This window comes from Periplaneta americana, chromosome 9 (genome assembly GCF_040183065.1).
Source record: "Periplaneta americana isolate PAMFEO1 chromosome 9, P.americana_PAMFEO1_priV1, whole genome shotgun sequence".
In the NCBI taxonomy this organism is placed as follows: Eukaryota; Metazoa; Arthropoda; class Insecta; order Blattodea; family Blattidae; genus Periplaneta; species Periplaneta americana.
In genome coordinates, this window is record NC_091125.1 from 19945777 (window position 1) to 19958674 (window position 12898).

Here is a 12898-nt window from a genome sequence, read left to right on the forward strand (position 1 = left end):
CAACGGAAAATGAAATTGCCTTCTTTTATTAAAAGGGGACGGACATTATGTTCAGAACATAACTGAAGGTAAGATTCTGATGGCTTTCAAACTCCATCAATCCCCTCCCAATTTCCATTAAGTGACCTGGAAAATTCCAAGGCTGAGTATATACAGTCATACCACAGCATTTGTCATTTCTACCTGAACAGTTTATTTCTGGTGTCCGAACAGTGAATGTATTGTATAAAAATGTCGAAGAGTAAAGTGTTTTCTTTGGAAGATAGGCGAATATTATAAGTGACATTGAACGTGGTCTTTTGCAAGCAAATGTGGGTCAACAGCATAGGTAGTTTAAGTAAATCAGCTGTGAGTAACAGTATACAGTGTAATCCATTCCACAAACATGAAATATTTTAATTATTGTATAGTATTTTATTTTCTTGTTCACAATTTCATTCATTCATGTCATTTAAGGTTAGGGGAGAGACACTTCGAATTTAGTGAACAAAATATGAAAGTCCGCAGAGCTTCACTATATCCAGAATTGACTATATTATGATAGAAATACCTTTAACATTCCTGTTACTTTGCCATAACTTATATTGCTTAACACACTTTAAAGAATCAAAACATTCATTCTATTTATACACTAAAAACATTTTACTTAACTACTACTTAAGCTACTTGTACTTTTCAGGAGTGAATTTTTTTAAGCAGGTCTTCTCTGGATCCTAATTTTGCAGCAAATTCCTGACAGATCATGTTGAAGTTGGTGAAGATAGCAAGCATGATTCGAACAATTTCTAAATTCATTCTGGATTTCTGGAATGTCCAAATCATGTTCACTGAAGGAAAAACTCTCTCCACTGAAGCATTACTTCCAGGAAGACACAGAGATGGTTCAATCAACTTCTGGAGTTGTGCACAGGAAATCATTTTTAAGAGAAAAATTAAAAAATTACTCCATATTCAGCATTAAGTACATAGCATTTTCATTCCATTTTGCTATCTTATCTTAAGTCATATTTCTTCAAGTAAGAAATTTCATCAACTAAATTATCTTCAAGTGAAGTCCACAAACATTTGAAGAAAAATAATGGACTGTTCTTCAAATTTTTCTCTTTCTGGAGGGATCTTAGCAATATACTTTCCATGGATATCTTATCTTGTGAATGAATAACCCAGGCACTGAGATATTCAATAGCATTTTCATAAAATTCACAAAGGACATTGAGAAATTTTGTTGTGGAATAAGAGCCGTAGTCTTCTAAAGATGCCAGAAGTTACTTAATTGATAATGAAATACATTTTTATTCTTTTCTGGAGGTCAGTTTCTCTATTAACCTTGATAACAATATAGAAGACGTGACTATAGTTACATCCTCACTTTCGGTTTTGATTATAGCATCATGAAAAAGCAGCAAAGTTGCTGTAACAAAATTTATCCACAACAATGCACAAGGATCATTAAACCAAATGAATACTATAATTAACACAGATATGCCGGTTATATCTGGGGATATTCTGGGGACGAATTTTGTTGAGAACAAAAAGCAAAATTCAGGAAGTGTCTCCGAAAAATGTGGACATATGGTAACCTTAATGTAATGGGATGGGACTTAATGGGTTAAAAAATATGTAACTACTTTACAATACCTTTAAGGAGTTAGGTACAGCTTACAGCAGTAAAATTTTTGGAAACATTCACCATTTTTTTCCTCCATTCTGTATCTTGTACAATAATGAAAATTGGTATGTGTAAAACACTGTCCTTCTGCAATATGAAAAAATTAATATTGTTACAATTTAAAAAAATTATTTATATTTAAATAAATTCAAAATGGTAGCAGTTCACTGTGCAGTGATGAAGCATTTCCCTCATAACTCATAAACTTGTTAACTTTTTCATGTTCTCTCTCTTTTATTTTATTCCTGAAACTCATGTTTATAATACCATGCTCTTTCAACTACATTCCTTAATAATTAATATTTTTTTTATTTTGTGTTAGAAAAAAATACTGATATTTGACCATTTTTTAAAATGAATTTATTTTTTATCAGACAATCTGTCAAAGATAGAGAAGTGATTTTGCATCATATTGTAGATATGACATGCATAAATACACACAAAAAATTTCATCACAGAATGCTGGATAGTGTTATGAGGGGAAACACTTCATCACTGCACAGTGAACTGCCACAATTTTGAATTTTGAAAAAAAAATATAGGCCTATATATATATATATATATATATATATATATAAATGTTTTAAATCGTAAAAATATTTTTTTCATATAGCAGAAGGACAGTGTTTTACACATACTAATTTTCATTATTGTACAAGATACAGTAATGAAGGAAAAAAATTTTGAATATTTCCAAAATTTTACTGCTGTAACCTGTATCTAACTCCTTAAAGTAGAGAGACTATTAAGCAGAGTGAGAAACTGCTCCAAGACTCTTAAATTAGGCTTGTTATCAAATAACTTATCAGCTGAAACAGTTAACATCATATTCATAACTGATATCATGGCAATGGTCTAATCCAGGTCCGACAAGAAGTAGCTATTCCCTGATTTGGCAATAAATAGCTGGAGTGTGCCTATACGAGTGTGCTGAGGCATCTGCAGTACTGTGTGGTGACGTGAACTAGGGTTGTATAGTTGTGCAGTACATTAGTGGCATGACTGTGAAAGATTATTGTGTTTATTATTTTATCAGTAATACCACTGCTTGTGTGATTGTAAATAAATTGTAATTATAAAATAAGCAGTAACTAGAGAAACAAATTAAATGAACAGTAATTAAATAGGCCTATGTTTATCCTATTAAATATAACACTCTTAACTATGCTTCAATGGTAGCAGTAATAATAATAATAATAATAATAATAATAATAATAATAATAATAATAATAATAATAATAATAATAAACAAATCACACCTTTTACGTTAAATTTCTTATCAAAGAAAACAATATTATCACCATTTGTAAATCTAAAAACATAAGCATATCTAGCAAACAAAAAATAAAATATTGCACGAATACATAAATTTCATACACACCAAAATTTTTTAACATCAGAACATATAATAAGTTAATTATAGCCTATCTTAGTGCAAAAAAAAAAAAACATTTGCAAAGCTTTTAATCATATTTTCTGTACCTGACTTTTTTTTTTTTTTACAAATAAGACACAGTGCATCTCCTCCCTATTTTGATTCTTAAAAAAAGGAATAACAATTTCCAGTCACTGTTAAACTCAGTTCCAGGTTTCTGCTTTGCAACATCCTTAAGATATGTAAGTACTTCACCCCTGATCTGTACAAAAGAAGTGCCTATTTCCCCTTCTCCACTACCTTGGAGAGGGATAGCAGTCCTTACCACCAAGAAACAAACATGATTCATTTGCCACATGGATAAAATGCTCATACAGGCAGCCAATTGCCCGCTCTGGTCTAATCTAATATAGGTTAGGCCTACACATTTACAGTGTATATATATTCTTTTACTTACATTTGCCACATGCCACCAATGAGACAATCCACTTGTCCAATAACAATGCCAACACAGTTCCAAAGTCCTAGCCCAATAGCAACTGTAAAAGAAAAGTGGAAAAAGAAATTAGGACCAATACTAAAACATTCCAGTTTAAAATATCATACAACTTAATATTCAAAGCCATGCTTCTTTTCATGTATGTGATTAGACGATGAGATGAGATAGTTTCAGACAGCACATCAGAATTAAGTTACAATTTAGTTCAATAAATTTTAGCTTTTAACATTCTAATTATGGTACTTCTTGAACCTATTCTGCAAAGTATACCTACAACAGTATTATAACACAACATAAATTTCGAATATGTTTTTCTGTCTGCTTGTGCACAATCTTTTTTCTTAATCTTGAGTTCTCAATCTTTCTCACTAACACTACTGTTTATAATTTAAGAAATACAAGTAGTCTACACTACAAGAGCTTCAAAGAAAATGTGGCGTTTACTTCCATACAGTGTCAGTAACATTCCAAAATTTAGGGAATTTTTCAACCATGAACTTTTTATTTATTTATTTATTATAACTTAAGTGTATTTTAGTTACACACAGAAAAGTACATACTTAAGCCTAAAATACACTTAAATATAAATTCAAAATCATATTGAAATAGTCAATTACTGAAATAATTAAACGTGAAATATTATGGTAAATAAATATTAGGCCTACTGCACATAAATTAGAGTTTCCATACCAGTAACACAAAAATTCACGACATTTTAACATGACAAGTTACCTGTACACCTAAATTTCTTTATATTCTATCTGATTACTAATAATTATTGAATAAATTTACTTTCCCAAGGGTAGCTTCCATTTCAAAATAATAATCATAACACAAATGTTTATTTTTACTTTTATTTGTTTAGTATGCTGTGTCTTATGGCAACCCTTATTGAAGGGCAGCTACCCTTGTGGAATTTATATATATTAGACCTCTGCATTCTCATGAAAACAACCGAATGACGTTCACCACTCAGCCTTCAGTTGTGAAGAAGGCAGCTGGGTAATGATTCACTCGAGCGCATGGAGTCGAGTACTTATAACCAAATGGTTGAAGCTTTTGCTCAGTTGATCACAAGCTATCAAGGTTATTGCACTACAGTTACATCACCTTTTAATGCCTGATACTCAAAAACAACCTACCTAAGGAGGTTACTGTTTTGTTTTTATTTCAGATAGCATGAAAAGCAGGAAGTATTTGAACATTTAAATAAGGAAACATAATATTTAAATAACACAATTCGCTAAATGAAATAATACTTTATATTATTAATAATGTTATTCAACATCTTCCTCGTCAAACTTATTATATCAGTAATGAAAATGATTAATGTAGTTTAGTAAATATGTGATTGCATAAAAAGAACAGAGATTTTGTGGTGCATTCAAAATTTCTTCAAAAACAGACATAATCTGTCTCAGTCACAGTATTTAATAGAAACAAATTGAATCTACAAGTTCACTTTACTTAAAACTTTTACAATAGTGTATAATAAGATATGCTTAATCACAGGCAATGATTGATGTTGAAGCTATAGACCTATATATAGTAAGGTGGATGCAGATTCTATTATTCCACATTCAACAACCATATCACGAAATATCAAGGATAGAGCAAACAAAATTCGTGCTGAAGTTATTCCAAAAATCAAAGAATCACAATTTGATTTTAAAATTAATAATTTTTGTGCAATCTTATCTACCTATAATTTCCTCCTTGGTTTCTTTAATGTATTTACTTTTTCCCTGTGATGTTACGAATACAATGCTGTTACAAAATATTACAAATATTCTGTTCATATAGAGGAAAAAGACTAAAATCTGATAGCCTGTATACCTAGCAGGTTCACTAATCAGGTGATAGGGCATCAGACAGTTTAACATTTTCATAGTGCATAATGTAAACACATTGAACAAAGATAGTTTTCAACCTAAGATACTCTTCTAACAACAAGCACTGACTAGTCGACCATAATGCTTCGATTGGGTGTTTGTAGAGTCAGTACACTTGGTCAAAATGAAAGTGGCCAGCGTCTGAGAGACTAAATTCGAATCGGGTATTTCCGTGAGCGCTCGGGACAGCTAGGCTTTGTTCAAAAGATTGCATATATTCTTCTAGTAGTTACAATGTGGAACACAACTATTAATCACTAAAATCTTCCGAGAAAATAATTCATATACGAGATTTAAAACAGACAGATCATTCAGAGTGTTAAACAGTGAATATTGTAATACAAACACTATATACTGTGTAACAGGTTCTCAAGTGGAGTATGACTATTGCTCATTACAATGCCATTGTAATGGCAATAAAACACTTAGCGTAGTTTGTAGAGTGATAGCTAAGAGTTCGTGAGATTGCGAGTTCAAATCTTCGTGGAGTTACTAAACTTTTTTTTTGTTGCCTTTTAAATGCTCAGTGAAAACGTAACAGGTTTTCGTCATTTTTTTCATCCTTAGAATACTTTTCGCTTTATTATTTTTTTCGTGTTAATAGAAACTTTTGACGCTAGATGGAAGTAACACTAAGACGACAATTAGGGGTTTTTGTATTAAAATGCTGCATTAATTATTTTACTAATCCCTGCTGCTTTGCACTCTATTGCCTAAGTAACATTCAGTAAATATGTTGATATTTAAATAATTGGCAATAATTTATATGCAAGTTGTGCTACAGGAAATATGATTATTATACTAATCTAAATCCGTGATCATAAGGGCCTAAACGTAGTAATTGTAAACAAGAAGAAAATCTATAATTCTGACGACAAAATATATTCTGATTTCCTAGAATTATAACCACAAATTTTCACCAATTTTGTAATTATCTGTAACATGGATTAACATAAGCAAAATTATTTGACTATATTACACTAAAAGGAGTTGTAAAAATAAAAGAAAGAACAAAACAAAAAAAAATCACTACGGAGATTCGAACTCAAATTGTCTGCATAGAAGTTAAGTAGCTTAACCACTGCTCCACGCCAAGCATGCTGTGGAGGTATTAAAATTCTGTGTTACTTATTTTATTAATCCCTGCTGCTTTACACTCTATTGCCTAAGGAACATTCAGTAAATAATATGTTGACTGTTAAATAATTGACAATAATTAATTTGCAAGCTGTGCTATAGGGAATATGATTATTATAGGTCTATTAATCTAAATCCGTGATCATCAGAACGTAATAATTATAAACAATAATTATAAACAAAAGAAAAACCATAATTCTGATGACAAAATATATCCTGATTTTCTGGAATTATAACCCCAAATTTTCACCAATTTTGTAATTATCTGTAAGTAACATGAATTAACATAACCAAAATTATTACACTAAAAGGAGTTGTAAAAAATGAAAGGACAAAACAAAAAATTCACTATGGAGATTCGAAGCATGCTGTGGAGGTAGCCCACATCAGCGCCTTATATTATGGAGTTAACTAAAGCGGAGCACGGAGGTTTACGATAGTGAACTGAGTACTCACCTGAAGAGAGTTAGAAAATTTTCGCTGCTCAAGAGACCAGCCACTTTCATTTTGACCAAGTGTACATGCAGCAGCCAGCTTGCTGCATACAGAATTCAGCGACCGACTGCATGTACTATCATGATCTTTGATTGGTTGTTTTTATTGGAATGCAGACCTCTATTACATGTCTTTTCATTCCTTCCATTGCACATACTAATAATTAATGACAACATTTGGGGATATCATATTAATAGCACAACAAAATAATATTAGATAGGCTATATTTTGTACAGTTACATATTGTTTACATTTACATTAATGTTCTGTGTACCAGTCATGCTTAAATCAGATTGGGAATATTATTTTAATAATCTTTATTCGTGAAGTAATCATGAAATGCTACAAAAGTCATGTCTTTAAAATTAAATATTGTAACATTAAAATTGATTTTAATACAGAGATCACTTCAAGTCTATTCCTTTCATCAGTCCACTGACTATTCATTAAGGAAAAAATTTTTTCTACACTGGCGCTATGTCCAAGTAAACAAACGTAAAACTGATGCAGTTTCAGTAATTCTGAATATTGCTCAGAATTCTTACAAGTTTTAAAAATTTAACACACTTATGGGAGGTTAAAGAATAGCTGAAGCTGTCATTTCGCTTCAGCTCTTGGGAGACAAATTTATGGTGAATCTTGAATTTGGTATTGCCAGTACAGGAAATTAAAAACAAACACTGAAAATACCTTAGTTTTGTAGTGTGGAGTAGTAAAAACTCGATGTGATCATTGGCAGAGCTATGGTCCCACCCAACCCGCCCTAAATACGTTCCTTACTTATATAGGAAAATCGTCGTACTTGAATCAAGAAGGCAGCCATATTTCGTCATCGTGACGTAATTTGAGGTGGAGTGGGAGAATGATTGCAGTGTCGCCAACTGTCGTAACCATTCATATAATCTTACACACCTAACCTAACCTAACATACTACACACCTATTGTAACATTCCTAACGTTTAGCACACCTGTTGTAACATTCCTAACAGTTTCATTTCGTTTGCCAATATTGGCATCCCTGCTATACCTATAGCATATCGTCTGCTGGAAGTCATAGTCGGTCATCTATACTAAAAGCCAGGTTATGAACCGACAAAACCTGAAGCAACGTTCTGTTGCTCTCTTTCTGAGCTCTGTTGCCACAGAGTTGCGCGAGATTCAAAGCATGTTCAGCGTTTGTCACCGATATGTTTAAAATAACTACTATATATGGTTCTCGATAACACTATCAACAATATTAGTAATTAAAATTACTGTGTTTGAGAAAGCACGAGCTAATGACGCTGGTACGAAATACGACTCGTAATGCACATGGTACTGCAAATGAACTGGGAAGTTTGGCTACACTGTCTCCGTTGCCAGATTTTCATTAGCAGACGACATTTTCACGTGAGGTCCAATGAAAAGCTCTGTTCTTTTCCCCTCCAACCCGCCACATTCAACGTATCATCACTGCACAGGCTACCCCTCTAACCCGCACTTTCCTCTCGCCCACCCAACTACTTCCTGTTTAGTCGGTTCATAACCTGGCTTTTAGTGGAAGTGAAGTGAAACTGCGACTCTGTTAATTACATTTCCTAAGTTGATTTATGTTATCTGCAAGAATTATTGTGTCACTGTAGTGATAATTGCATATATATTGTACAATAAAATTTAAATATGTCGCGGTTGTGATAAATATGTTCAAAATTGATTTCCAGCGCCACAATCCCAGTGATAAACGTGTCAATATTCATTAGGAGTCCGTTGGAAGTGGCAATAGGAAAATCCAGATTGATCAAATTTACTTAATAACAGTGCTTGCGTGAATGCAGAAAGTCATCCACTTTACACCCCCCATTCCAGCAAATACTTCATGCCTACTTCTATGTCACTTTGCAGAGAATTAATAAAAAAAATCTGATTGAATTTTAACGTTGCATAACCTCAAAAGAAAAAAGCTACGCACAGAAAGGAACTCTAATTTTTTTCAGTAATATAAAAAAATTCAGAACACTTGCAAGAAATTAAAAATTCAGGCAGGACATTTTTCTTGAAGCTAAAATTCAGGACCATCCCGTTTTTTCAACCCTAACGTAAAGACAAGTCACATGGAATGTGATGCACAATCTGCTTTCAATGCATAACTTAGAATATATAGTTCAAGACAATTATCCTAAGGTTCCAATATGGTTTAAGACCAGTGGCGGTTCCTCAGGGGAGGGAAGGGAGGAACGTCCTCCTCACATTTTTCTTCTTTTGAAAGTAAATACCAAATAAAATATGTGCCTTTAAATTCAAGGAAGATTCGATAATTTTTAAGTTCACAGCTATAAGAAAATCTCGGTTGATCGAGCTTTAAACGATGCGCGCTCATGTGCTGCTAGAAAACTGTGAGAAAGATGCGAGATTGTTTGTGTGGAGGAAAGTCAATCCTTTCCTCCTTTACTGCAGTTAACACACATAGACAACAGCACACTAGTGGCCAGAGAAAGAAGCAGAGTTTTAAAGCGGGTAAATGAACGGAGAAGGAGGAGATCCTCCTCTGAATCAGCGCATGGACGAGAAATAGAAACCAACTGGTCGTGCAGCAAGCTCGCTACCGCTGCCATCTAACGATCTTGCATTCAACAGACTATAACACATCTAGGAGCAGGTACAATAAAACAGTTTTAACGCAGTGCTATGAAAGAGACCATATAAACTTTTTTTTTTTAATTATATGTCAAAAATATTATTTATTGCACTTTATATAGGCTACTATTCATGGTTTGAAACTTTCAAGGATATTTGAAAGTTAATGTCGGGTTTATATAAAACAAAGAGGAAGTAGTTCTACGTTAGTATCGCAGATCTTTTTGGCCCCTGTAATTCACTTTCATTGTGTACTAGACAACACAGCCAAGTTGTCAGTTTTGTACAAATATATTTGAAATTGAAAGTAGGTACTCCAAACTACATTATTTTTTACATAAAAAATTGGCCACCGGCAACTTTGAACAATAATGGTAATATGACTTTATAAGAACTGATATTTTTCAAAAGCATGTGATACTGAACTTGTAAAATGTACATGTGGCAACACAGACCACGTGGGTGGGTGCAGTGTTCTCGCTTTCCTCAGATTATTTCCCATTCCCATTTCCGCGGTTCCGATTACGTGTTAGTAGCTATAGTCTCTTCCAACACTTGTGATGCTGTAGTGTGCTCGAAAAATGCTGCGAGGTGAATTTCCTTGTAATTGTTAATTTGTGCAATTATTCAACAATGAATGGAAGTGAAAACATTATCTATTTCGGAAAATTTAGGAAACTCGATTTACAAGAACATATTATTACTATACAGAAGGGAAGGCCAACCCCAACACTACCTGGTGTTACATCTGTGCATGTTGGCTAATTTGTACCATGTTTCATTCAAGAAGGTGTCATTTCGTCCTATTACCTTCTTTCCTCCTCTTAAGAAATACGCAGGAGCCGCCACTGTTCAAGACAATTATCCTAAGGTTCCAAATCTTTTAATTTAGGTCTGAACCATGTCGACTTGTACATTTATGAGGATAATTTATAACTGCAATGATTTAATAGTTTCGTTAGAGATAATATATTTAATTTCCTTTGCAGATCATTAATTTGTTAAACCTATTCTCTTGAATATAGCCTTGCATTAAATGGGAATTATAATTTTATGTTCCTAAGCAATCTAAATGAAAAATGATTGTCAAGAATACAAAGTTTTGCTATCTGGCCATAAAATTTTGCCTGGAATGTTCTCCTTCGGATACAGAGTTCCTTCACGTATATCTCAAATCCATAACAAGGGCCTTTCAGCTTCACTTCAGAAGCCCATGCTAAGAATCTGTACCGCTCGTAACAGTGAATCATTTTCGGATATGTAATGGCAGTAATCACTCCCACATCAAAGATGGTGACGTTTAATAATTTTATTCAAGAATACGCATTGCCTCTCATTTTGAGAGTAATAAAGCCTAGTTGTTTTCTACGCGGGGGTCATTCTGTTTTTCCAACGAAAGTTAGGGTAATCCCTTTCTTTGTCAATGGCGAATTTCTTCAAGTCAAAAAAATATGTTTTGAGCTGCAAATATTACATTATTTTTCTACGCTAAATTAAAGCTTGCAATATTACGCACAACAGTCGTAGCATGCTACAATTATTCAAAACTAATCAACTGCAATTTACCGTGGAAATGTAAGCTTCTGTCATTATCTTATGTTTTCCTGCTTCTTCGATTACATTATTCAGTTCTAACCTACTGAATGTTCATTTAGGCCTACAGTATTTGTTACATAGCATTATGACTTCCTGCTCTTCCTCTTGGTCTCCTGGGTGATGCAACAGTTACAATAGGTCTGTCTCCATTCTTCTTAAACAATGAAACAGATTAAAAATTTTAAATAAGGAACGTTAGGCCTATGTACTGTATCAAGTGTTGTCCGTAATCACCTGCTCTGCAAATTAATGTAGTGAGATAATACAAATGATGTTAAAAAGGGCATTTTAGGGTAGGCCTATTAACTGAAATACGACTAATCTTTTCACTATAGGCCCTAATAAATATAATTAGATGTAATATATAATGATCCTCACTACCTATACCGTACAACTCACTGAATAACATCCGGTAATCTGACAGGCGCAAGAGAATCTTCCAAGTGCAATTAAATATTCATTACACACAAAATAATTAGTTATAATTTACATTTATTCTAATGAAATGATAGAGATTGCTTCATGATATTAATAAGAGTTCACACGAAGTGATGTTCCCCTTTCGTGACTATCAGAATAAAAAAAAATCGATGGAATCCAAATCAACTTCAATGTAATGATAAAGACAATATACCTAAACTACCGGCGGTTCCTAAACCACGACCAGCGTATTTCATCCACCACGGGACATCGTCTTTTGGAACAGCATCTTGTCCTGGTCTTTGCATTATTGTACCAATTTTCTCTGCGAGCGACTGAAAATATTGAATGAAATATACAATTATACAGAAAGTTTAATATTACGTTACACAATGTAATTAATAAAACATGCTAGTAATGTACTACTTAATATTAAGTACTTAATTATACAAACCATCTTTCAGCAATGTAAATCTATCCAGTCACCTCCTACAACAGCTGACGACACTTCGGCAGATGTCTCAGGTTGACGTTCACTTCTTAATGGCGACAACGATACCAACTGACGTGAAAATTCCCTAGTCTTCTACAATACTAACTTGATGCGCTTCCTGTTTCCTGCTCTTTGTTTTAGATTATCATACGATAAATACGATGTTCATAACACATTCATTCAATTTATTAAGAGAAAAATTAACGAAATGTTATAAATGTTATAATAATTTCGCAGCTACTAGTTTTTAATACAGTTTTGCATGCAACCTCTGAATTCTTAATCAATGCCAGTTAATCCAACATATAACAATAATAAAATTATAGTGAGGATGTTTTAAGTGCTATATGTTAGGGGTCGGTAAACTTCTCATTCACAGAATAACTTCAGGGTATAATTCTCATACAAACATTATATGCGTTTATTGTTTTATATATATAATCCTAGTCTGATTAGTGTAAAATGTTACTAAAGCGATATATGCAAAGGAACTGGTCAGCATATCCCATTATCCCCTGGTTCAAACCTGTCTTCAGACAGTTGACTAAACAAACAAACTCTTTTTCTTACTAGAGCAAGAAATTATTGCAAATATTGTGAGACGAAAGTCACTTGCCAAATGGAATGCATTATTGTATTCTATTGTGATTTTAATCGTGAAGTAGGCTATGGTAAACAATAATACTACCGGTACATTTAGTTTGTTTTG

At 33.0% G+C, this 12898-nt stretch overlaps 1 protein-coding gene across 4 annotated transcripts in view; it reads right to left on the bottom strand.

The window, feature by feature from the left end:
• fwe (Calcium channel fwe) overlaps positions 1 to 12275 on the bottom strand; it is an 81402-nt gene extending 69127 nt beyond the window's left edge. For all 4 annotated transcript variants that reach the window (XM_069834480.1, XM_069834479.1, XM_069834478.1 and 1 more), the window contains exons 1-3: positions 12151 to 12275; positions 11911 to 12031; positions 3502 to 3583 (exon numbers count right to left, since the gene is read on the bottom strand). In XM_069834480.1, the coding sequence (XP_069690581.1) occupies positions 3502 to 3583; positions 11911 to 12031; positions 12151 to 12153 (206 nt within the window). In that variant the 5' untranslated portion in view covers positions 12154 to 12275. The remainder of the gene's footprint in view (positions 1 to 3501; positions 3584 to 11910; positions 12032 to 12150) is intronic.
• Positions 12276 to 12898: the final 623 nt, after the last annotated feature.